Source organism: Cygnus olor, chromosome 3, assembly GCF_009769625.2.
Source record: "Cygnus olor isolate bCygOlo1 chromosome 3, bCygOlo1.pri.v2, whole genome shotgun sequence".
Lineage (NCBI taxonomy): Eukaryota > Metazoa > Chordata > Aves > Anseriformes > Anatidae > Cygnus > Cygnus olor.
Window position 1 is genome coordinate 112,663,387 of NC_049171.1, and position 27,659 is coordinate 112,691,045.

General features: G+C 39.8%; 1 protein-coding gene across 1 annotated transcript in view; it reads left to right on the top strand.

The window, feature by feature from the left end:
- Positions 1–27,380, top strand: part of KIF16B (kinesin family member 16B) — a 140,599-nt gene extending 113,219 nt beyond the window's left edge. The window contains 2 exon segments of the mRNA XM_040553185.1: positions 10,263–10,346; positions 26,105–27,380. Coding sequence (XP_040409119.1) covers positions 10,263–10,346; positions 26,105–26,263 — 243 coding nt within the window. The 3' untranslated portion in view covers positions 26,264–27,380.
- Positions 27,381–27,659: the final 279 nt, after the last annotated feature.

The window sequence follows — 27,659 nt, forward strand, 5'->3', positions numbered from 1 at the left end:
TCAACTTGTCCATGGGCTCTGTAGGTCAGCGCATACCTTTGTGTTAGAACGTGGTCTGCCACATGGCACTGGTATTCTTCCCCAAAGATTTCTATCTTGGAATAAGGGATAGACAAACAAGGGAGCAAAGCCAAGGTAGCAAGGGCACAGCATATATATATATTTTTTAATCTAAAAGATATTTTCCAAATATATCTGAGAAGCATATTTAACTATTTTTCATTTGGTTTTGACTGGTGTACATGTGAGATAACTATATCCTTTTGGTTGATGTATGCTGTCTCTGCACCTTCTTATTCTTCCTACCTACAGCCTGCATAGGAAACTTAATGCATTTTATAGCCACCTGGGCCAATTTTTGTCCCTCTTCCCTTTGTTAATAATTCTCAGCTATGCAGGTAGTGGTTTACATTTAGAAAGATGCCCTGGCCATATTAATTTCCAGTTTTCTTAAGAGATTAAAATTCCCAGAGAAAACAGCATAGTTTTATAGTGCTGTGAAAGGTTTGCATGAACAGTGATATATCCTATCACTCATTTTTATAGTTTTGTAGGTATTCTGTATTTAAACGCTATCGTACGGCTTATAATGAACAAAACGATGAAGTAATTTGTCAAATATTATATTCTGCATCATTTATGGCTCTATTTTGGTGTGTTATTATTCTGACTAGTCTAAAAATTGCTTTAAGGAAAGTAAAAACACCTCTGTAATGCCAGGTAGCTTCATTGGCTGCAGTTAATTTGATTTTCTCAATAGCAGGCAGTAGACTAAATGGAGTTAAAATAATGCAATAAATAGTGGCATCCATGTCTCACCATAGCTTCAAAAAAGTGTATTGAATCTAGGTTGACCTGCTTGAGAACTCTTGAACAGTTTTGGTAATTACGGATGATTTTGATAGACAGGTGGGCTTGATTCAAAGACGGTGAGCCACAGTCAGCAAACTGCAAAAGAGAAACTTGTGGTGTTCAATCCCACTTGGCAATTTTGCATCGTCAGAGGGAGGTTTTGGGGAAGTTCACAGAAGGTGAATTTCTTTTTTGTGTACTTACCCCTCTTCAGTGATGAAATTGAAATGTTCTTTGGAGATGACTGTCTTTGAGGATGGTAGCTGGAAAGGATGCCAGGAAGATCTTAAAACTTCAGAGAGTTGAAATTGCCGAGAAGGTTACCCAGAGTTAGAGATAGCAGGGTTGTGGGAACCTGTGCATCCTGAGAAGGTGCTCATGGACTGGGGACTGTAGAGAGGATTGTCAGGGGGGATAGTCATGGCATCTAGACTTTGAGGGATGTCAGAAGAGAACCGCATATGCTTATGGGAGGGAACAGAAGTGATGGTGCTTCTCAGCATGTCTTAGTGCCAGTGTTGCAGGGCAATGATGGAAAGCAGGAAGAAAATATTCTTCTCATGCATGTGGGCAAAACAGCTTACTTTTGGAGAAAAGGTTGTGCTGTAAGAGGATGGGAAACTGGGTTGGGACATAAATCGTACTTGAGACAGAGAGAAAAATAGAAACTCCATTGCATTGCTCTGCAATACAGTCTCTCGTGTTTTTCAGGAGGAAGTTATTTGTTGACTGATTTATTTAGGATTTTCAGGGTAGATTCCCTCAAGGGAGGAGAGAGATGCTCATTCCTCTGTGCACGTCTGAGCGAGATCCAGACGTTGCAGCCTGTAGCAACAAGGAGAGGTGAGAACGGAAAGCTGGAAACCTGCAGCTCCAACGGAGGAGCTGAGAGACAGCAGGGATGGGCCTGGAGCAGCTCCTTGGGTCTCAGAAACACTGCAAAGAGCTGGGGAGCAGAGGGGCCGGAGCAGAGTGTGCTTCCCTCCAAGCTGGTGAAGGACTGGCTGTTAGGCTGGTGCCAGGGGCCCTTCTGTGGGCCTCCTCTGCAGGACCTTGTGGGTAGGAGGAAAGTTGTGTAAAAGCTTTTTCCAGTTCTGTTCCCTGGTCACTTGAGTTATCTTTAGTTTAGGAGGTCGATTATCCTTGTTTGCTTGTTACAGTAAGTGGTGGCTTTGTTGCTGTTTAAAAGCTGCTTATTCTCTGAGGAGTTCGCTGTGTCAGAAGGTTGACGTGAGTCCACCTCAGAGCTTTGGCGATCCATAGCTGCTGAGGTGTCCTCCCTCTGAGATTTCAAATCTCTCCTCTCTTCTGACAGATAGCAGAGAAGAAGGTATGGGAGTAGGAAATTTGATGTAGCAAATGGACAGTGGAATAAGAAAAAAAATAGGTAAAGCATAGTGAAAAAGACAGCAATAATATAGAGACATCCTGGGAAGTGGAGAATAACGCATTGGAAGAGAAGTAAATGGAAGTTAAGAGAGAAAATTGGAAATGGAAGAGAAAAATAAGTGACAAACTGAATATCCAGAAAATAAACCTATGGTTACTCCCTCTCCTCAGTTAGTTGACAATGGAAATACTGTCTTTAATCTTCCTGTCCTCTGAGGGCATCACTTGCCTATTGCATCTGTATCAGTGAAACACTGTAGGGTTTACGTGACTGTGAGCTACGTTACTATTTTTTGAATAAGGGTAAGTTTAGAGTTTTATTGGCTCACTCTTGGGAAAATGTCATTTAAGCTTCAAATATTTTGAGCTGTATTTCTTGAAAATGTGACTTAAGTGGCTTTTAATTAATTCTGTTTGTTTCTTTTTAGTGAACAGTACATGTTCAATTGACTTGTTTTTGCTCTCCATTAGATTTTTTTTTCAGAATTTATAAAATAGCCTTTAATCTGTTCGTTAAATGTTCGCTATTTCCCTTTGCTTAAGGCTGTCCTATGAGATTGTATAGAATAGGTGATTTATTTCAGACAAAATACCAGTAAAATACAGAAGCTAAGCTTTTTAAAATCTTGTTGCCAAATTTCTAAATATTTAGTGCAAGTTCCTAGTTAAAAATACAGCTTTTGTCCAATTTCTTTAGAGTCTGGGAGTCTTAGTACATCTTGAGAAGTTGAGGCTTAAGTTACTTTGTTTAAACTTCAAAAAGTGAAACTAGGACAGTTTTTTCTTTCATTACTCCCTGCAAAATCAAGTCTGGTGCCGCTGCCACACTGGCTGCAAAACCGTGCCACATTCTTCTCTTTGATTTTTCTCATCTGTGACAGAGAATTCTGGTACAAAGGATCAAAAGTCAGACATGCCCTTTGAAAAATGAGAAAATTCAGAGTTGTAAAGGTAACAAGAGAGTTAAAGAAGACTGACTTTTTAATTTAATAGTTAGCATTTCCTTAATTTTCTTTTTTTCCCCCCTTTTCCCCCATTTAAATATATCAAAACACTGAAGTACAAAGAGAATTTGGGATGAAAGATTAAAGATGACTCAGCCTCCATCAATGTCTGCCCTGTTTTTCTTCTTAAAAAAATCTTTTACCATATTGTAAGCACTAAAACATAGATTTTACCCACCAGAAATAATGAGAAGTTTCAAATCGTGTAGATTTTTGCTTGATGTAGGAAAATGGCACTTTTTTTTTTTTATGTTTAGGCAGCATAACACTTTGAACAATTTCACGCTTCAGAAGTGACAAGCCTACATGACTGCATTATGTGGTATTTTACTTTGGTCCACTCTGCATTGAAATATCATCTGCAAAGTACTTTGCAAGACTTGCATTAAGATGTTATGTTCCACTGTACCATAAAAGCCCTAAACCGAATTAAATCCAGCAGGTCCCTAGCAAACTTCCATTAGTGTCAGTGAAGAGTTTCCAGCTGAATATAGAGGATACCCTTATACTGCTGACAGTTTTGTAGCCTAAAGAGCGTGAAATGAATATTCCAAGTCCCAGGCAAAATCTATTACTGTATCAGAGCTTTCAGTTGTACTCTCCTGGTTTCCAAAAGGCCAGTCCCCAAATTTGCATCTCTTTCTGGGGCTCAGTAGTTGAAGGCTATGAAGATGCATGGTTTTACTTTAAAAGTGTGTGCTTCCGTGTATGTGTTTATAGTTATATGCTTGTCCTGGAGTTAATTTTCTTCTTAGTAGCTGGTATGGTGTTGTGCTTTGGATTTAAGATGAGAATAATGCCAATAACACACCGATGCTCTAGTTGTTGCAGAGCCATGCTTAAACAGAGCCAAGGACTTTTCAGCGTCTGGTGCTGCCCTGCCAGCGAGGAGGTTGGGAGGGGTCACAGCTGGGACAGGTGACCCCAACTGGTCCATACCAGTCCATGCTAAATATTCCATATCACATGGCATCCAGCTGAACAATAAAACTGGGGGGGTGGCTGGGAAGGGCGAGTGCTTCTCAGGGGGACTGGCTGGACATCCATCAGCAGGTGGTGAACAATTGCACCGGGCATCATTTGTTTTGTGTATTCTTTTATCATTATTATTATTTTCCTTCTTTTTCAGTCCTATCAAACTGTCTTTATCTAAACCCACAAGTTTTACCCTTTTTCTGATTCTCTCCCCCATCCCACTGGGGTGCATGGTGCTGAGCTGCCAGGTTAAACCGCAACAGTGCTGTTGCCAGAATTAGGTGAATCTTAGAGTTGTATATAAGAAAATACAGGTGACTAAAGAAAGGGCACTTGCTGTTCTGCCAGCTACTCTTAGCAGCATTAAATGCTTGCTGATAACCTAGTTAAAACCAGTCTCTTGGCTGAAATGTGAGAGCAATACAGGAATTGAATAATCTGTTTGTGATTTGCTAGGATAATACTTGGTTGGTCTGAAGCACCATTGACTGGAGGATTGGGCCTGGGACTGTCTAAATTTGATTGCATTAATCTCACAAATATGATATCATGGTAGGTAGGTACCGTTTCTTGGAGATGAGGTGGCTGAGACACAGACAAATAACATGCCCCCAAGTAATACAAGACCAGAAATAAAGCACAGCCTTTATTTATTAAAAAGAAATTAGGGAATAAATTGCAAATGACTGTTTGCCTCTCCTGAAGTCTGCTACTGCCTAGCAACAATTGCCAGATAGGATAAACATCATTAACTGTAAAAAGTTCAATGCCTAAAAGACATTAGGAGTGCTGATATGCAGTCTTGAGGTCTCTTTGTACTATTTTAAAACATTATTTTTTTTTTGCATTTGGGGCCTAAGGGTAGTCCCAGTCTTGCCCATGGTATGTGTATGCATGCATGTGCCCACTGGTTTCTATATAATGCAATTTGTGTTATTGTGATGCTGTAGTTAAGTGTGGTAGGGAAATGCTTCTGCGGCCAAAACAAAAATTAGAAATCTTGCATACTACATGCAGAAGCTTCTCAGGAAATCATTCTAGCTCACTGTTCCTGTCAAGCTGGGGAATATGCCTGTTAATTTCCCCTGACAGAAAACACATCACCTCATCAGCAGCCCTAGAAAATGACAAAACATCCAAACTGAAGGAAAAAACTGACTGCCAAACACTTTCGTTGCCACTGCAGGAAGGGGGGGCTGGGAGAGGAGGGGCATGCTTCAGAAATTTCAGGAAAGTAGAATAATTTACCTTATCACCTGTAGTGTCCCACGGTTACGCTTTATATTACTGCAAAACCCTCATCTCTTAGTCAAGGTGTGACCCTTTAAGAGTACATTTGAGCTAGAGGGTACGTGGTCATTTAATTTGAAAAGAATAATTTATACCTCTGAATCTGGAGAATGTGTAATTCTTTTAGTGCTGGAGCTGAGGCAAACATCTCTGTGCAAAATCTATACCTACATATATCTTACGTACTGAAGTAGTAAGAACAAATGCAATTTGATCACGTACTGTGCTGTGTGTATTAACCTGTAGCAATGGTAATTTCATTTGAAGTTACCGTGTAGCTTCTTGAAGGCTTTGTAGCACTACTAATAACAAAATTTGATGATTTTTTTGAAATATTCACTACTGCGATTTGGCTTAAATGAGTGAGGTATGAAAAACTTCAGCTGAATTGTTGATTTTCTGAATTGCACACAATTTGCTTCATATTCTGAGTCTTCCTGTCAAGTGGCACATCATGGTAGAGAATATTTATAGGAAATTATGGCAACATTTATCATTGCATCGATATATTCATATTACTGGGTGCTTTTTTTTCTTTTTGTAAGTGAAAATTACGACAAGATGAGAACATTTTTATAATCACTGCATATTTCTGGAACTCTTGCACCAAAGTATTCTTCCCTCATACCGAAGGACTAACTTTATAAGACATTGACAGAGATCAGTGGTCCATATGTAAAAGTACATTACTTCTGGTAAACGTATTAATATTGTATTTTTATATAAATATACTACAATGGATCAGCTTCCTATGACAGTGAAATTACACAGCCACATAATTACATAATCCACATTGCTGCATAAACAGTTCTGGTTCTTATGTTGCAAAGATAATCTTCAGACTGTGAACTGGGTGAAAACTGGTGCTGTGACGTCTGCTTAAGCATTTGGACAGTCTGAAACTAGAGCCTAGAGAGTTTTGGATGTCTCCTTTTTGTTTTGATGGGTATTAGATTCTGCAGTCTGACTGTTTCTGCTGTAATGGCAAATGAGGAAAATTAATTTTGCAGTGTATTCTAAGAACACATTTGCTTTTGTATCTCGTGTGATATTTGGCATATAGTGGAGTAGGACATATTGGAACAATTCAGAGCTTCCAAGGGTTGCTGAAATGATGATGAAGTTTACGGTTGGAGGTTTTGCTGCCATGTAGTTGGGAGGTCATCCGGCGTATGACAGAAGTGGCCTGCATTTTGTTTGTGTGATGGGCAACTGCCAATAGTTTGGCCAAGAGAAGAGCCAGAGAACCCTTGAGAAAGACAAAGCAGCCAAGCAGGGACATGGAGTTACGCCAGCAGACCCGAGGTTGCGTACCTTCTGCATCTAGCCCACGTAGAAATGGTTACTGCAGTAGATAATTGGTTATTTGTAATGTGTCCTGTGCAGGATGTAAAATCTTTCCAGGTACATACATGTATGTGTAGGTATATTCTGTACATGTGAGTATTACAGACATAAGTAACATGCATACGTGTTCCAAATACAGTTTGGCACAGTGGCATTCTGACCTGGATGGTAAGTTTTTGTTGCATATAGCTAACCAAGACCAAATTATTCTGGTCCAGATGTTGACCAGCAGTGAAATAATGATTTTCGTTTAGGTTCAGTTGTAACTTGTAGTGTTTTAGAGCCAGGTTTACTGGCTGAGGCCTTTCTTTTATGTATTAGATTTGTCTGTGGTAACGGACTTTTGTTGTCTTGGTTTCATAGATTTGTGCATCAGCGTGACTTGGAAATTAAGGAATGTTAAATCTATGTGACCAGTTACTTTTGTTAGAATGAGTTTCATAGAATCTCAGAATGGTTTGGGTTGGAAGGCACCTCAAAGACCATCCAGTTCCACCACCCTGCCATGGGCAGAGACACCTCCCACTAGACCAGGCTGCCAAAAACCCCATTTATCCTGGCCTTGAACACCTCCAGGGATGGGGCATCCACAGCTCCTTTGGGCAACCCGGTCCAGCGTCTCACCACTCTCATAGTAAAGAATTTCTTCCTAGCAGCTAAGCAAAATCTACCATCTTTTCATTTAAAGCCATTACCCCTTGTCCTGTCTCTACACTCCCTGACAAAGAGCCTCTTCCCAGCTTTCCTGTAGGCACTGGGAGGCTTCTATAAGGTCTCTTTGGAGCCTTCTCTTCTTCAGGCTGAACAACACCAACTCCCTCAGCTACATTTTCATAGGAAAAATGCTCCAGCCCCTTGATCATCCTTGTGGCCTTACTCTGGACTCATACCAAAAGGACCACATCCTTTTTGGGGGCCCAGAGCTGAACACAGCACTCGAGATGGGGTCTCACGAGAGCAGAGTAGAGGGGGACAATCACCTCTCTCGCTGTGCTGGCCATGCTTCTTTTTTTGAGGCCCCGGACACTTCTGGCTTTCTGGGCTGCAAGCGCACATTGCTGGCTCATGTTGAGCTTCTCATCCACCAACACCCCCAGGTCCTTCTCCTCAGAGCTGCTCTCAATCCATTGTCCACCCAGCCTCTATTTGTACTTGGGATTGCCCTGGCCCAGGTGCAGGACCTTGCATTTAGCCTTGTTGAACCTCATGAGGTTTGCATGGGCCCGCCTGTCAAGGAGTTTAGCAAGCCTGGCTGTTTTTAGAAAATACAACTAACCATTTTTCTCCTAAAATATATTCAGAAAGCTAACAGCTTTGGAAAACACTTCAAAGGCCATTGCCCATCCCAAAGTTTTGTTGAAGTAGTCCCCCAAAACCTGTTAAAATCAAACTTAATTTAGATACAGAAATCATTCTTGGTTTCAGATGTGATACCTTGCTTTGGCTCTACAGAGTATGTCTGAGGAAGTGGTAGCAGTAGCTTTTTTTCATTTGTACAAATTGGCCTTTTCTTGACAGACACTATTTTAAAATTCTATAAATAAAGTATTTATTAGTAAATAAATTCAAAAACAGTCTTCCTAGAGCCAGGAGGGGATTGTGGTGGTAGTTGTTTTACCTTGTTTGTTTTTGGCAGTTACATGATTCAGTACTACTTAATAAAATATAATTTCTGCAGGGGTGGGATTTTGAAGCCCTTGAAAATATTAGCACTTATATTTCTGTATAGGTTAAGGAGTGAGTAATGCAGTGAAAATAAGTCCCAAGGACATAATTACAGGATACTATTTGGCTGTGTACTGCTTGTCCTGCCAACATGAAGAAGCAGGCACACAGAGAAGAATATGATTGGAAAAACTTGAGAAATATAATTGGGGCATGTTGGCAAGACTGATGCAGAACAGACATCTCTTCTGGTGCCCCACATCACTTGATATCACTCATTTGAAGGTGTCTAGACACTTCTATAAAACTATCCAAGTCAGAGTTTAACCAGACAGTGGGAATAAATTATTTGTATTGCAGAATTCCTTTGTATTTTAAGACTGGTTACATTCAACGTTAATGATGAAGCTCCTCATTTAATTCGGTATACTTCTGCTCCTTGTAACCAGCCGTAGACTCTCTACAGTCCTATATGTGGTGATATACTAGAAAATGATGCATCTTGTTTATTATTTCAATATCATCAGATAGCCTGGGGAATTCATGCAAGAGGCATTTTTTACACAGGGGTTCTGCCTGCAAAACAACTCCAGCAATAGCACTGTAAGGTTGCGTATTTCCATCTTATACCATGAAAGCTAGAAAGAAATTGTTTTCAACTGCCTTAAAATGCAAACACGGACTACGTGGAGAGGACTTGCTTTCTTGTACATCGTTCCCAGCAGCAGTGGTTTAGCAGACAAAGTTCATTGGTATGTGTTACCGACTGTTGAGTTGTATGTTTTCCAGATATAGCTGGCTGGAATTAGTTCAAATGTTTTGTTTGCTGATGTACAGGAAAGGAATAAAGTTCCCTTGCTTTCTCCTCTACTAGAGTGGCTTGCTACAGTTCCTACAGAATGAAAAAGAAATGGAAAAATAGCTTTGAACACCTCTGTGTTGAACTCCTAGAAGGACAGATCTGAACAGTCATTTTTAGATGTTCTGCTCCTGCCTTGTTTTCATTTTGATTGTGATAAATAGGATTTTGTTTGTTCGTGTGGATTCTCTTTACAAATTAAACTATCGCCTTCCTGCCCGGACATACATTTGAATGCATTTGAGCTATGGTTGAGTTACAGCTCAGGAAGTCCCTCTTGCTATCACCAGAGCTGCCATCACAGTGGATGTACGTGCTCTTAGCCCGTCCCTGTTGTGAAGGAAGCTGTCATGGTTTAAGGCTCCATGGAGATCCCTCAGGTTGTGCGCAGGTGTCAGCTGGCATCTAGCAGTGCTGCGTTCCAGAGCATACTTCCAGTGATAGTTTTTAAATGCAAGGATATTACATTTATGATCTAACATAAGATGAACAAATGAAATGGAAATACAATTGGAGACCACAGTTTTTAAGAGACTGAATGCAGTCTTTTAAAAAAAATTCCTGAAGAGATCTTTCTACCTTCTTAGTAGGTGTTAAAACATTAGATTCAATTTGCAACTTCATAAATGTGACAGTCTAATTTCTAAATTTGCTTTCTGTCACTCACGTGTGAACAAAATGTGTTGTTATTTCAGCTGTGCTACAGACCAGATCATAATACTGTCGGTAGAAATATATAATGGGATATTTGCTAATAGCATATACTGTAGCTCATGAATATTTGACTTTTTCTTCTTTCAAGACGCTTTGTAGTTTTAAAGAGAATTTTCTCATTTTAGCCTGTCATTTATGATGCCAATTCATCCTTTAATATCTTCTAGCTTGCTACTTTAGAATTCCCTCCGAAGAAGCTCTTTGGAAACAAGGATGAACGAGTGATTGCAGAAAGACGGAGTCACTTAGAGGTAATGGCATCTTTCTCACAGCCTTCTGAAGTGTATTTAGGTGGAGTACTATCTGCTTGGCCAACAGAAACCATTCCCGTACGGTCATAGTTAAATAGCCTACTTGTAAGTACGAAGTTACTTGCTGCTTCATTTAACACAGGAGATGGCAGCAGTAGATTGCGAAGTAATGAAATATGCCTTTAAAAAAAATTAATCCTAGTCTGGAAAAAAACAACTCTTTGGAGATGTTCACAGGAGGTACATTTATTTAGTGGGGAAAGGTTGCAGATGAGGTAAGTGTTCACTGTAGACAGATGGTCTCTGTGCAAGACGAGATTAAAAAAAACTTGCTGCTTTAAATGCAATTTGTTATCTGAAGATTTACTATTTTATCATGGTTACTATATCCAAATATCTCATGACAGAAGGAAAATGATATTTAGGCATCTCTGAGCTTTATTTTGTAACCCAGCTTGGAGTATATTTTTTTTCTTTGAATTAGTTTTAAAGCTTAATTTTATGGTGGACAGAGTTACTGAGTTTGAGGGTTTGGGGTTTTTGTTTGTTCTACAGTGCTGTGTGGATGGCAAAATTTTGACTCCTATCGCACTTTAGGTCTTTATATTTCCATGCTAATGCACGTATTATTGCAGCCCAGGGGCAGCAGGTGGGGTTTTGGGAAAGAAGAATAGGTGGGAACAAAGACTAAACCATATACCCCACAACTGTTTTGTAGCCACATGGGGATTACCTGATCATGCAAGTCATAAAGAATTACTTTCTTTGTAGAGCTGAAATAGCATTAAGTAGAGCTTTAGAGAAATTAATATAAAAGTAGATTGCTTCCAACTGGGATATTTTCTGGCATGTTTTGATTTTTTCTATGTACTTCACCTTTTCTTTGATCCAAAAACAAAACATCCTCCCACTGACTTTTGATGTGAGGCTGTCTTACATATCGCACAAAATGTAATCTGTTTTTTGTTTCGTGTCCTCCATAGAGGGCATAAAGGCATGGCCGCATTCACGTCTAGTCCTCAGTTTGCATATTTTTGTGCCAGTAAGAAATTTAATCCCTTAATCTTTCTGACCTTACATTGATTTCCTAACCGACTTTATTGTAATGTTTCTGAATGTTAAAACTGCTGTGTAGAGTGATGCTTTGATCACAGTCATGTAGTATTTATGGCTCTCTATGTAGCCAGTTTTTAGCTTTACATTATGTTGTATCTATTTTAGCTAATTTAAGTCATTTAGAACTGTATTACCTATATATTTTGCAAATACTATAATAAAAAAATATGAGCACTGTTTACATGAATATGTTTTGCCATATGCCGGGTAGTACAGTGGGCCATACCACTCAGTAATCTTGGCAAATCAGTCAGCATTGGAGAAACTCAAGATCTCCAGTGGTCAAGAGAAAGTTATATTAAGAGGACAAGGAGCCAAGTAAATATTACCATCCCTGCCATGAGGAATTTGATGGAATGAGCTTGTCGTCATTTCATGAAAATAGCAAAAATGCCTGATGTTTGGACCTCTGCTCCTGGTATTTTGTTCTTTTTTTCATTGTGCATTTTTGCAGTAGTTTGCTCTGGCTTTGCACTGAAGGTCAGTAGCTGGTGATCTTCAGCTAACATACCTGCAGCCTCCTTGCAAAGCAGTGGAAGAAACCACATAACTAGTGATTGTTTCCCATGAAGTCTTCGAAGACTCAAAGCACATCTTGAATTATACTGGGAAACTATTTGGCAGACAGAGAATGTGTGATAGTGCACTATGGCACAGGCACCGATTCTATTTAAAATGCTGTCTGTTGCTTTCTCATCATTTTCAGTCTGGGGTGAACTTTGAGCATGTTTCAGTAGACTAACCTGAAAGTAGTAATGGATGGATTGCCTCTGTAAGGGACATGGTTTCTTGGCCTTTTGAACAGGGCACATTTCTCATGTGGAAACTGGATCAGGTAAAGGGTGAGGAAGTCAGACCTTGATAATGAGCAGAAACATGGCTAGCATGCATTCAGTTGGTTTTCGTACCCCATTCTGTGCCTTGATTTGCTGTAAACACTATGCAATGGCTTGCAGGCCTTGCAGGTGATGTTAACCTAGTAATTGTATGTAGTACAAAAGCTTATTTGATTGTTTCCCATGGTTAGCAAGAGCTAATGACCTAATACAGCATTTTTAATAAAAGCAAAGCCCATCTTCTAGACCAAAAAAAAATGTGTTCTTACCTGAAGTCTGAGCTGACCTTATTGACTAAAAATATATGACAGTCTGACAAATATCAGTCTAATAATAGTGTTCTGAACAAATTTTCTGTGTTGTAAGATCATTAGTAGAGCTCTCATCCCTGTGGTGGACGATAAAGAAATTAATCTCCTCTTCCAGTTTCTGTATTAGATCTTTGCATATCTTGAATGGGCTTTGTGTTGTTTTTCCTGGACTTTTTAGATTAATTTTGGAGTGGGATAGAACAGCTTTGACTAGTCCAGCACGTTCCTGAGCAGCATCCCCTGAGGAACAGCAGTTTCTTGTTCTAATTTACATTTTTTCCAAGTACGCACATAAATGAAATTTCAAGATGCAATATGCACCTCTTTAAGGGATAAAACAACCGAGGCTGTCATTTCAGTCCAACAGCCCGTCTAAAGTGTGTGCTGAATCGAGCAGTTGGTTACTGAAATGGTCTCGTAGACTCTTCTCCTTATGTCAAGGCTAAATTGCAACTCACGGTCTGATCTGGGAAAATGAGGCAGTTAGACTGGGAGTTGCAGGAGCAAAACTGCTCTTCAAAATTAGCTAAATGTACAGCAGAGAAATACTTCTATTGCACACATCTAAACAGCTACTGTAATTGCCTCTCTTTGGGTCTAGTCAGGTAAATTTTTCTTGTGCCTAATTATAAAACCATTTGCCCAAAACGTCCTTTGTGGGACCTGTAGCAGTTTAGGAAGTTTTTTTTTTTTCCTACACCGCACCTCTCAGGTTCTAGCCACAAGAGGAGCAGAAGTACTGAGAATAGCAGGAGGGCTTTTGTGGCACTGCTCAGTGCAGCTAGAATGGGGAAGGGGGTATTGGGTGCTGCTGGTGGGGTGTTGCTTTTTTTATTTATTTATTTTTAATATTGCCACATAAATTACCTTGTTTCAGCTTTAGTTCAGAAGTGGGCATGTTACTTCATTGTAACAGGTATGACATTAATTTGAGTAAAAGACTCCAGAAAGCCCCCAAATTATGAGGATTGTGATTTAAAATCACAATGAATGCAAAGTTTAGGTAAAACATTAAGTTACTTGTTTATCCTTTTTATCCTAGCTGGTAAAAATGCTTAATAACCAAAAGCTTCACAGTATGTTGTTGGTAAGAAAGCACATTATGCATATTTTTTTTGAGTGTGAGATGAACCTGTAGAGAAAAAAGTCTTTGATCTCTAGCGTGATACATATTTGCAATGTAAACACTTTTGCTTTGGTGCTTGTTGGTAGAACATAAAGTCTTTTGACCAATATCTCACATTTCCATAGAGGTTTTGAAAAATAACAGGCAAGTTGGCACAGGGTTTTCACCTATACATCATGAGAGAAAGCACCTAACCTATGTTTAAAATTACCTATCCTAAGAGCCTTGTTGCAATCTATTAATTTAGTATTTCATCAGGGACCTGTTGCAGGGCAAAACTCTAAATTAATTGTTCCACAGTCTAAAGACTGTAATTTCACTTCAGAGCCAACCTTGCTTGATTAAATCTGCCTTAAATGAAACAGCCAAGAATTCTTTTGATTAAAGTTAATGAGTAGAAGTTAGTGTGTATCTATCCTTTCATGCAATTAGAAACCAGTAAATAAGGATATAGGATCCTTTTTTTTCCCTGATGAAATCAGATGTATACCTCCTTTTCTAGTTTATAAGCAAAAACTTTGTAAAGGAAGCACATGTCATAGGAGAGATATAATTCAGTGAAGGTATCTGTTTCCATTTTATCTGCAGAATATCTTTTATTACTGGAGAAGTTACTAGATCTGTGGATGACAGTAAAAAGTTTTCCTGAAATCCCCACTGCCCTGGACACTGCATTTTTGTATCATAATCATTCCCCTGCTTATTTTTTCTTCTCTTGGACTCATGCTTTGTAGTAGTAATGAAGGTCAGTATTAGCCCTGATCAACCATTGTGCAGCTAGGAAAACTGCACAAGTAACTGTCTGAGCTGACATAATAGATGGGGTCATGTTTCCTGACTCCTTATTCAGAAGTCTTGTAGCCATGGGCCCACTAACCTTCTTTTCTAGTCTTGCTTTCATCAATGTGCTCAGAAGAGCATGATTGTTAAGCTGACAAAATTCCAACAGGCTGTTTCTTAAAGGCAAACAAAACAACCCCACAACACAAACCTCAGCCTGTCTCCTCTCTGTTATTGTTTTTCACTCTCTGTCCCCACTGCTGCGTTTCCTCAGGTATGGTTTGTTGACAGCAAGGGGCAACAGGCAAAATCCCTGACTGGGGATGCACCAGCAGACAGCACAATGGTTGGTAGGAGGTGTGTTTCCTTGTGCTTCTCCTTGCAGAGCTCAGGGAATGAAAATAAGTCCACCTGTACCAGCAGAGTAAAGCAAATCCTCTTTGAGTTTTGAAGGAGCACATACATCTTCCTGGCATTGTCTCTGCCTTTTTTTAATACTTTGAATCTCTTTAAAAGATTGACATGCTCAATTTATTTAAAATTAATAACACAATTGTCCTTAACCTCGTAACTTTCTGGTGTCTGATGATGAGTTTATCAATGATAGGTGTTAATGCAAGAGGCAGAAATAAATCTTGTATGAACTGCATAATTCAATTATCCTCTCCAAGCTGTAGAACTGGCTGGTGAAAGCATCACAAGCACTGAACTGACTGAACAGAAATATTGCTGTTTCCTCTGGTCAAAATTAAGCTTCCAAATTACGATTCTTTAACTTAGAGGCCAAATGCTCTGTTTTGTTTTTAACGTGTATTATGACTTGCCTTCCTTTGAAGGTGATAATTTCTAGGGTTTTCTGTACACAGCTCTGAAGCTAGCCTCTCCAACTTCTCCCTTTGAAGTGGGGTTCTACTATTTTTGCATGACTCTAAGAATCTAGTTCTTAAGGAAAACACACATCAAACATGAATTTGTTATTGTCATTCAAATGTATTACTAGTTTCAGAATTAACACCTCAGTGGCAACCATCAAAAGAGACATTTGAGAAAATATCTCAAAATACTTGTCCACAAATTTGGGCAAACTGAGTATGTTCTAGCCAGTTTAAGTCCTCATTTCTTGTGGTTTTCCATGGAGTCATGAGGGCAGAAGCATTTTAATGAAACTGTAGGTGATTTGTCATCTGAATATTCAGTATGAACTTCATGAGTACATCCCACCAGCTTTTGTTTCACAGTCCATGCCTTAACCTGTTTAACTGAGACAACTGGCTTCATGCTAGTTCCAGGTGAATTGGAATTTCTATTGGGAAAAAAATTTTTTAAAAATCCTATCAAGTGGGGTCAGTAGGAGTTTCTGTTTCTGTTTGATTTTTCTTGACACTGACGCCAGTCACAAGGACCTTTCTAAGCTACTGATTGTGTGTCAGTTCAAAGTGATTATTAAAAGGAAATTATTAGACTCCAGTATCAGCTTACAACAACATCCCTAATACCAAAGCTTTTTAGAAGAGCTTTAAAGCCAGCTGCTCACCAGCCTGGCTCTTGCAGATTGCATGTTTGCCTCTGACAGTGCAGTTGTAAATACTGTTCTTAGAAGCATCTCAATGAGATGGACTTCAGAAAGCATGCAGAATGTATTTGATAATCATTGAAAGATAAAAGGAAGCTTTTCCTTTTGTTACAGATATGATTGCATACCATACAACTGCTATTGCAAAAGCAGACTGCTGCAAATGACAGCATTTGATAATCCTTGAGAAGGTTGTTTCATACCCGTAGTCTGAAGTACAGAATGCTACATCTTAGAGTGATGATTTTAATTTCCCAGCAGAGGAGTAGGGGAATGTAAGAGGATGTAATAGGAGCACAGGAAGAAAGAGCATAGACCTGTCCACAAAGAGAAGAGCACATGTGTTTGGGGAAGGGGACCAAATTGTGAGTATCAGTTAAATGAAATCCACGTCAAGGACAATTTACTGGATTAGGTATATTCAGTTTGCACCAAGAGCCTTTCATAACCTCTAGTAACTGTTCAAAAGTATTTTTAAACAAAACTCTCTGCTTTTCAGCAGCAATACTGAAGTCTTGCCTTGCCTGCAGATAGTAAAACTTTGCAGTTAACCATTTGAGAACAATTTCCCATGTCGGGTTCGTGGCCTTCAGTGCGTCATTGGGACTGCTCAAGGCACCTGGCTTCTCTTCTTTGAAGTGGCAGCCCTTGCAGAGCAGCTGTAGAAGCTCTCAGCAGTAAAGTGTTTCATTCCATCTGTTTTTGGGTGTCACTGCTTCTTGTGTGAGGCTGTGTTGGCTTCAAAAAGTGAATAATGATTTTAGTTTTACTCATTGATTATGTTCTCTACATACAAATAAGTAGAGATTAGGATTTTGCATGTGTCAGCAGTTGATCCCATACCAATAAAATCTTACGTTGATTAAAAATCGTAGAATCTCAGCCAGGATGACAGCAAATGAAAGAGGCTAGTTTTATAATAGCAATAGAAGAGAAAAACGATAGTTTGGAAGAAGTGAAAGCTTGGGATTGTTTCTGAATGTGTTCAGTTCAAGCTCTGTTCAACAGGCTGCTGGACACAGAAGGAGCGCTAAGCATAAGCAGCCCCTTGGTCTCATTTGCTCAAACTCATCAGCTCATTCAAGATCAGGTCCGAAACCCTGTTTTGCAGAGTTTACTAGAGGTAACTCTCATGTAGTGTACATACCCCCTTACAAAAACTTTGGCATTTCTTTCTTTAGATGCATAGCTTCAGGTCCCTACCTCAAAAACTGGATCTTTTGTGATAAAATGTTCATCTCTGTTTCAAATAAAGAATTAAATAGGATGTATGCAACTCATGGGCTGTTTTTCTTTCCTTTTAGATTATGAAAAAATAAGAAGGTATGTTGATGATAGAATCGTAGAATGGCTTGGGCTGGGAGAGACCTTAAAGATCGTCTAACTCCAATCCCTCTGCCATAGGCAGGGACGCCACCCACATGATTTAGTTCAGGATATGTGACAGCATATAGCTTGAACTCTAGTTTAGCTCCGCATCACAATGTGTTTTACTGTCAGTTCTGAATAAATTTCCCAACATCCTGCTACAAATCACATTTTGTAGTGGTGCACCTTGATCGGTCTCCAGTAATGGCTCCCCACCTCCAGATGTGAGTAGATGAATAAAAGGAGTGCTCGACCAAGGACGCTGGCTTGAACTCAGTGCTATCCCTTTTCAAAGCAAGCGTATCAGTCATCCTCCAGCATCTGATTTCACCAAAGGAAGCAGAGGGTGATGCATATCAAGTGCTTTGGTAGCTGTTTGCCAAGGCCACTCCAGCAGATGACACGCTGTCGCTGCTGGCCCAGGGATGCGTGGTAAAATCAATTCTGTTGTTATTCTTTCTGAATAGATTTTGACAGGACTTGTTTTGACTTGTGCTCCGGAGAAAAGATTGGTTTCGTTCACTAGCCAGGCCGTTTACTTCCAGAAGAAGACTCACGCTGATGGAGCACCTGTAAATCATAGTCCTTGCTGGCTTCCTTTTTTTTTCCAGCCTACAATTCAGTTTTCATGGGGGCTACTTAAAGTCCATGAATATAAGCTTTTAGCATGCAGACGTTGTAAGAAATATTAAGTCCTGTGGATTTTAAATGAATTTCAGGTAGAATAAGATTGTAATTTGGGATGTGGACTGACTTCAGCAGTTAATTCAATTGATGCAGCATAATAGTAATTCAACATAATGTGCTCATGCCATTAGACTTGCACAGAAAAATGCTCTAAATAGCTATAATGAATAGTTTGGATTTTGAAAACCTAGGAGAGCAATTTCACCTTGAATCATAACTGGCATCTCTCGGAATGCCTGTGCATTACAAAAATTCAAAAAGGTGTATGCATTCAAGTAAATTCCAGTGCCACCCTGGGAAAAATTAAATTTTAGTGGCACTCTAACACTTCTGGAGATGTAGTGATAAAATCTGCTCTCACCTAGATAGCTACGGAGGAAACTGTAACCCTGCTTCAAGGAATCTGCAAAACACTGTGCATAAAAACACAGGGAGAATTTTCCAAGGGACTAAAAATGCAAGTCTTGCGTGGTGGTTTTTTTTTTTTTGGTTTTGTTTTGTTTTTTAATTGGAATTTAGGTATTGGAAGAGCTTGATTCTTACCAGCCTAGTTCCAAAGCCATTTAGGTACCTCTAACCGTGCCCAGAGGGTGGTGTGGGTAGTGTTGCTGCTTCGCTCTCAGCTCTGGGTTAAGTCCACTGCCAGCACGGGTTGCTGCAGCATTGGTGGCACTGCAGTGACTTACATAAGCCAAGAACACAACTCTCCATAGTTCACTTTTCTAGCTCCAACAAAAGCGACGGCTAAACTCTTTGCTATCAAAGGAATATCCTATTTTTATAGATCCAGCACTTAGTCATGTTAATATCTGGGAGCAGTATAGGTAAATCCGTTCCACAACAAAAGAGCTACATTACATTTTTTGGTAGGAGCTTTCAGTCTTATCTCCTCCTATCTAGCTCCTTAACAAACAAGTTGGGTCAAACAAGAGTTTACATATGTGTATCACAGTCAAATTGGCAAGATATTTGCTAGCTTATTAAAACAAACAAACAAAGACACAACTGGATTTGCCGTACTCACACTATCTGTGCTAGGAGAACCCCCTAAACGCTGGTTTCTTTGGAAACATCGCCAGCTGAACCCTGCTGCCTGTCCTGCAGCAAATGCTCTGCTCCCTAGGCAGCTGTTTGGCTGCTGCTTCTCCAGCAGCACTTGCTCCTGTGCTTTCAGGTTTTCTTTCCTTCATCGATAGGAGAACGTTACAGTGAAGTCCCTCAGGGAGGCATCTGTAAGTTTAACAGGGGTGTGCTTCTGTTTTGGGGGCAAATTGGTGGTGTGTGGGGTGGAAGTTGTATGTGTAAGGTATAAGGCGTGCAAAGACAGGTGAGGTGATGCTGATTGGGAAGGTCTTCATTTCTGCCTGACTACTTGGTGTTATCCGTAAACAGTCTTGCCTCTGATTAGGCCTCATCAAAGTGAACAGTAAGGGTTTGATTAAAACGAGTCAGTCCTTTATTCTTCGCTTGTATAATGTGAATCCAGTTAATCCAGCCCTGAGCCTAATTAATGTTTGCCAGTCTGAAGCAGACAACCCTCCCTTGAATAGTCTGACTAACAGTTGTGACTTGTCATTTTTAAACATTTGTGAATCTGTCTTCATTCCCCTGAAAAATCTCCTTGTGCTTACACAAGCCATGTGAGACTAGAACAAGGTCTGTGGTACCTATGGGACAGATAAATTCTGGAGGCATTTGTTATCTCTGACTCCTCAAGGAAGCTCTGCAGAACTTTGATAGTGTCTAGGACTGGAGTTTTTGTAAGGAGAATCCAGCCACTAAGGTCTTTCTGCAAAAGATACTGGCCCAGGTGATCACGTCATAATTTTAGAAGCTTTTGTTTCAAATATTTCACAGCAATAAGATCCTTTAGGCAGAAGGTAGTCTCCCAGGCGTTGAGTCTTTTTCTCACTGCTGTGAAATCACAGCTGCACATAAGGACCTGGGGGGTGTGCAGGAGGTGACATCAGGTACTTCCTGAAGGCCTGAAATATAACTTCAGATACAGGATATCATATGCTGTCCTGCTCACATATTATACTCAGATCTGCTTTATGATATCTCACCATATATGTCAAGCTGTTGCGAAAAGGAATTGAAGCCCCATATTTTCTCTTTTTAAATACAACAACAAAAAAGCAAAAGGAAAAAAAAAAAGCAGGAAAAAGCAAAAACAAAAAGCAAACAAAAAAAATCACAGAGGACCAAAACGCTTGTGAGTAATTATATCTGGTGAGTGGAGGATTGAATGAATCTTGAATGGCTGGAGGTGAAGATGTTAATCGTAGTCTCTGTACGGTCCCCAATACTTCTATGCTGTTGTACTCCAAAGCAACGGCACCTCGTGTTTTATATTCTTGCTGTCTGCCAATTCTTTCCCTGCTTGTTCATATTTAACAAATCCAGAAATGGATCTGAAACTACTTTTAGAGAGCAATCAGAGCATTTTGCTGGCAATTACTCGCACCTAATTAACCAGTTAGCCTTAGGACGTCCCTAACGGAAGGGGAGATTGTTTTAGTGGCAAATGCAAGGCAGAAGCTTTGCTATGATGAACTGAGCCATGTCCTGGAGGACCAGGCTGTCCTTGCAGACCACAGAGGGAGCCTGCTGGGACTGCCGGCTGGACAAAATGCCTCGGGTTGGACAGCGTGAATACCCCTCGCTGGATAATGTTGGCATATTTGGTATATGAGAACCTGGTCCCTTGGAACTCAGTTCCTACAGAAACTTCCAATATTTTGGCTAATGGCTTTCCCTGCCCTCCACTCTTGACCCAGATAATCCAGTCTTGTTGGTGTTTAAGATGTGCGTGTCCCAAGTGAGGCAGAGCTAGCCTAGCTTGCCGTCCTTTTGCCAAGGGTTCCTTTGTTCTGCGCTCTCCCAGCTGGTTGCAAGCACAGCTGACCTCCCTTGGCAGCGTGCTGATTCCCTCTAACTTCTGCCAGTAAGGAGAAGGAAGGAAAAAAAGCCATGGAAGAAGCAGATCCAATGAAAAGTTTGAATCCTATTTTTTTGGGCAGACGTAAGATCCATTCTCTTCAGATTCTGTGTATAGTATCACCGCAGACAGGGCCCTCTGCCAACCCCAAGTTGCCACGAGACACCGTTTCCTGTCAGGGTCGTTTAAGCCAGGCTTTTTTTCTTTGCCTGTAGGGATTGTTGTTCGTGATGAGAGCTGACGTTTCTCTAGCGTTTCATATTTGAAAAACCACCTTGGAAGTCTTTTTTTCTCTCTTCCCTTCAAGCCACCAGTGGAATGGTCTAAAATAAAGAAAGCTGGTTAATTTGGGAAACAGTCCCCGAACGCTCATTTTCCTTTGCATGTGTCCAACGATTTCCTTCTAGGAGACAAAGGCAGGAGATAGGCTCTTATTTATACACAGTGACAAGGGGCTCCCTTTGCGTGCTTTGTCCTCTGAGCAGATCTTTGGTTTTGTGATGGCAGATTGGCAGCTAAGCACACTCCTGTCTGCTCGTTTGGGGCCAGATTCTTCCTCAGGAATATCAGGCTTTGGTGAATATTCCATTTGAAATCGCTGGGACTAATTGTAGCATAATACAGTTTTTCAGAGTCAGGGAATATGCTTCAATCTGTCTTTTTTTTTTTTTTTTTTTGTAATCAGCTATCTATCCTATAGAAAACAGCTGTTGATACCTGCGTATGCTCTGCTCTATGAATAATTCAAATCAAGATTTGATGTAAAGCTTGCAGCACTTAACACTAGTCAACAGAATAATTACATGATTGGTGCCAAGAGAAACTAGCATCTCTATTAAAGGGAGAGAGGAGCCGATGCTCAAAGATAGATGAGCAAGTTAATTATTCCTGCCTGTGCCACTGACGACCTTCTGTGACCTTGTGGCAAAGATTTTCATTGTCAGATTGATGTGTAGGTGTTGAAGGAAGGGTGGGGAGAAGAGGCTGTTGTTTCAAAAATCCCTGAAGCCTTGTGAGGCTTACCTTTATTCCAGTTTGTGGTGCTTTTAGGCCTGTCAAATATTAGTGATATTTATTATGCTAATTGTGAAGTGTTATGTTTAAAGAATTTACGACACTGTTTTTCTGGGCGAAATTGGTAGAAACTGCAGTAGGGGAAGGAGCTCAAAATTTTTTCACTTTCTGGAAGTACCAGAGTTGATGACTTTTTAAACAAACCAAAGTTTAATGAAAAATCCAATTCTTCCTAAGCTCTGCTATTGGTCTCGGAGGCTGTCACTGTTTGTAATAGATTATGAGAACAATGTCATTGAACTGAATTCCCCTTCAAAATGCCACAATTGAAAGGATGATAAGAACATTTTCACATTCGAGAAAGCTTTTTGATTGTAATAACTTTAATAACTTTAAATTAAGTTATGGATTTATATTAAAATGTATAAAATTATGAGGTCCCCACATTATGAAGTAGTGCAAAAATCATTAGAATGACTTTGCTGTGCTGATGGATCAAGTCTGATCACTGGCCTTCTGCTTAAGAAGTAAACCTTATTAAAGTAATAATTTTTAATAAGCTTTCAAAATGGTTACCATTTTGCCATTTGCATAATGAAACTGGAGGGAAAGCTACTCAAATCAGTAGGTGGACCTCACACCGTTCTCCAGTCTTGCTTCGTTTCCAAACACTCAGAATCCAAGTTGAAAATTTGCAGGTATGGCTGTCATAAATTTTAAGTTAAAGGTCATTAAGGATATAATGCATGCCAAGAGAGGAAAAACACTGCTTCTCCTATTTTGGATTTTTTTTTTTCACCTGGATTTTTGTCTCTAAAAGTTTGGTACATGCCAAGAATATTTTCACTCTCTTAACTGCTGTTCGTGGATGTGTGCTTACATGGAGGAACCAACACAAACTGTTTAAGTTACCCATTTTCCATTCCTGTTATAATGCCAGGGTCCTGTGCCCTCACACTGAGACGTTTACAAATTTGTAATTAGGATATTTTCCAGCAAACCAACAACATAGCAGGTTGAACGCTATTAGTGAAATTAAACTCCTAAGTGCATTTTGAAGAATACTGATTACCAGACTAAATAATCCAGAACAAATGACTAGTTTTGAAAGGGTAACAAACAAAACAAGTAAGACAAGACTTTGAAAATTTTTGTAGCATTTACTTAGCTTTTTCTTTCAAAGTTAGTCATGCAAACCTTGCAAAAGGAGGGTTGCTATAATGTGGTGCTTTGCATTTCTGGGGTGATGCTGTTTAGATGCTGTTGGTGAAGTGCAGGTAGGATGTCGCAGCATTAATTTATATAAAATTTGTACATGTTTCTCTGTTGGCACTCTGAGCTTGCCAGCATCAAAGACTTTTTTTTTTCTTTTAAAGGGAACACATCAAAAGATACCAGAGTGCATCCCACCTAGTTTTAACTCAGCACAAACAACAGTGTTCTTCTGTAAATAGAGAAAAATCATATCTGCTGCTGGAAATGGATTTAATATAAAAGCTTTGAAAACAGCTCTCCCCCTGTCTGTTGTGTCCCAGCAGAGGAGACCATTTCATCTAGCCTTGCTGCAGCTTGCAGTGGCTTCCTGGGTTGCAGCAAAGTCCGTGCCAAGGCCCTTCTGGATCCCTAGGAAAGTTTTCTCTCTGTCATCGCCAGTGTTTGGTGTCGACGTGCCTGTCCCTCTCTCTGATTGCTGTGACCCTCATCCTCTGCCTATCCTGGCTGAACTAGGGATGCTTATTTCCACATACCAGTAAGGAGCACTCTTCCTTTTCTCCTGACACACTCTTCGACTTTGTCCACACTGCAGCACGCAGGGCAGAGCAACCTTCCCCCTTCCTGCCTAGCCGCAGCCCTGTAATAGAGGCATACACACTAGTAATTGTGAGAACAAACACTTCTGCCATCAATCACTGTTTTCCATCTACGGGACTTAACTCCTAGCCAACATATCTCGACAGAGCAGCCTCAATTTCACTGAAGCAACAGCTTCTTTGTGTCAAGGGCACATCAGCTCTGCGCTGTGCTAACACATCAGCATTGCAAACAAGGGCGAATGCAGATATGGGATTTAAAAGAGGGCTAATTTGTTCGGAAATGGTTGTTGAAGAGCACATAATGCAAAGCCATATGGCTGAGAACCTTCATACAAAATGAATTCCATCGTAATCCGGTAGGGTCTGCTTGTTGCCATTTTCCCAAGTATCTTTTTCATGTTCAAAGAATCTGTGATATTCATTGAGCAACTCTTGCATACAGATCCAGGAAAATAAGTATACCTGCTGTTCCTAGTGTTTCCCTGTCAGATAAGTACACGCTTATAGCAGAGGGATTTATTTTTTTTTTGTTCACTGCCATTAGAGCTATCATGCCAAAACAATGAATAATGGCTCTACAGCAAAGGCATGACAGTCAATTATCTGGCCATACATACCAAGGTGAATGCAATAGGTCTTATAATGTCTCCAGTGAGAAATTTTGGTACCTTTGAGCCTTCAGTAGCCATAAACTGAAATTACTGCAGTAACTTTTCAGCACAGTGCTAAAACTCTAACAGTATGCTTTGTTTTACATTTGATTTTCCACCATATTCATCCTTCAGGCATTACTGGATTGGGACTTTTTTAAAGGGCCCTACTTTGCGAACTAATTATGACAAATGTCGATATGACATCTGTTGCTCACTTTAAATTACCTTTTAGTCTGCTGGAATTCATCTTGAAGGCATTTTTTGTAATGAATTTTTTTCACGAGCATTAATACAACCTGTGGGAGATCTGAATAAAAAAGAAAATCTACCAATCCTGCCAAGAGAATAGCTTATGTGCCAGCTGCTATTTTTTGTTGTTGTTATCCCGCTTTCTGTGGTATTAATACAGCTGGTTTCCAAGGTACTTTAAATAGATAACAGGTTGTTATATTATGGAGAAATTCTCCTTGAGAAGAAAGTGAATAATTAGGACTGCTTCCTGAACGAACCTCTTTCATGACCCAGAAGTTGCTGCATTCAATGACTAAACCTTGTGTTTTTCATAGGATATTTGTGGCGTTCTGTCTTATAGATGTACTTCCCGCTGCATCCAGGATTAGTGAATAATTTCTCAGGTTATCTTCTTCTGTGGTCAGTCTGTAGCAGAGCAAAGGAGTTTATCCCTGTGTTCTAGATGAGATTTCCCATGCAGCTATTTGGGTGACATTTGGTAATTATTTTTTTTAGCACCTGTCTGATCAACATTTTACCTACAGTGTTTTAGTTCAAAGTTATAAATGTAGCTTATTAAACTATGTTAAATGATTGTAATAATTCAACCCGTATGTGAAGGAAACCCCATCAGGTTTGTGAAACCTAACTTTGTGTTAATGTACATCTGTCACAATTTCTGTAGATATAAATGGATGCGAGTCGCGCAGTGGTTGGTGGATACTAACTTCTGGGAAGGGGAATGCTTCTTATGTGTCAGACTTCTTAAAAAAATAAAACATTTAGAGGGCAACTCAGTGAAAAGATGCTGTTAGGTTCTGAAATGTTATGGAAGTCATACAATATTTGTGCAGATGGCCTTGGTCAAAACAAATCCTTTTCAATGCAGGGTTCATAAAGGCTTGATGAGGGAACGATTTCTGAAGTCCTTTTGTGTCCATATGTAGTGAAATTCCTGCAGAATAGATTTGAGGCTTGCACCTGCTGCAGTGTTTGGTAATGCTAGACAGCAGTATTAGCAGGTCATGATTAGCAGAAGCGTCACACGAGTGCAGAATAAAACAGTTAGCGTGCTTGGCAGGGAAAGCAAGTGGGAAATAGTTTTTTTCTGCTTTTCCTGATCTTAACGTGGACATGTCAGGAGACATTTTTAATGGATGGATTTCAGTGCTGGTGATTATTAAAAGGGCTTTTTGTAGTCCATGGAGATATTGTTTTAGTCTAGATTTTTTTTTTGGTTTTTGTACTGCTGTTCATTTAATTATTCAAAGTGGTTGTAATCATGACATTTTGCATTTTGTTCCACAGAAATACCTCAGGAGCTTTTTTGCTGCAATGCTGAAATCTCCATCATCTCCACTGCACATTGATAAAGTGGGGTCAACTCTGTCTAAACACACCATCTGTGAATTCTCACCCTTCTTCAGGAAAGGAGTTTTTGACTATAGCAGCCATGGGACCAGCTAACTTGCCAGGACTGTTGTGCCAGAGGAGCACAGACAGTGGTGCCTTCACTCGTGGTACAAGGAAAATGAGGGGGAAGAAAAAAGGGTATCTTCTTTCATGCCTGAGAAGTTGCATCAAACCAACTCCAGCTAAAGACAGCTATGCCCTGACGCTAGCTTTTGTCCTCTGCCACTTCGCATTAATATGAGAAGTGCCTGCATTTTCCTGGCATGGGGTATGCAGACATTGTTGTGTGAGTTGCTCTGTTAATACCGTACGAAAGTTCTGACTCACATGCTGGGTTTGGATCAGCTCCTCAGTGGGAACGCTTCCCTCACTTCTGCTCAGACAATTTGTTATGGTCGTGTGAGATCATCTCGTGTTGCCTGTGCTGGTGTGTCATACTGACAGGGTTTTTGAGCAGCCTTTCGGTTTCTGTCCAAGTTGCTCCTTAAAGAACATTGCCTCTTTTGATTCCTTATAGCATACTGTGGCATTTAAGGTAATGCTCATACTCTGCTGTTGTTTCTTTTTTTTCCCCAGGACACATGTTATAAGTATTTGACTGTACAATTGTATAGTTTTTCTTAGAAGAATTTAAGGGCCTGAGTGACTTGAATGTTTACAAAATATATACAGCAGAAAGAATATCATTTAAAACCCGTAGAAGTCTTCCACACTTGGTTATTTTGAAGCAGAATAAATCACTTGCCACTAATTAAGAAGTAAAGGAAGCAATAGTTAACTGAAGAATGCGGTCAGCATCTTTTCACATTTTCTAATTACCTGGACCGTAAGTGGATACTGTGCAGTGTACAGAGCGCAAAGCTATGCATAAAGCTAATGCAAAGTGCTATATTTCTGTTTTTGAAAAACAGCTTCTTCACAAGAGCATAACACTGTAAGACCTCAATTTTATTTGCATCAGTTAAAATTTACAGGATTTTACTAACAGTACTTTAAAATTACTCAGGATTTATTCAGACTTGCACATGTATATACAGGTAGAACTCATTTTATATTGCTGCGGATCCAAAAATATGTATACACTGTGACTGGAATTGGGTACATGTACATGTTAATGTATAATTGGTTGTATAAAAAGCAGAATAAAGCGGCTTTCGGTTATTAAAATGCATAATGGAAGGTAAGTTTTGTGTGCCATTTCTTAGGAGTATGAAGCATTATTTGGGAGTTGCCATCATTGACCACTGGTAGGTCTTGGTAATCAAACTATTTCATGTTGTGGAAAATGGTTATTAAAACCTGAAGCAACAACACTGGTAACATTTTTATTTCGTGACCTAAATTATAAGAACAATAATGCTTTACATTTAATACAATGAATAAAGACAATCGGATTCCATTACTAAGACTAGCCTGCTATGATAAGCGTTTCTAATTAAAAAAAAAAAAG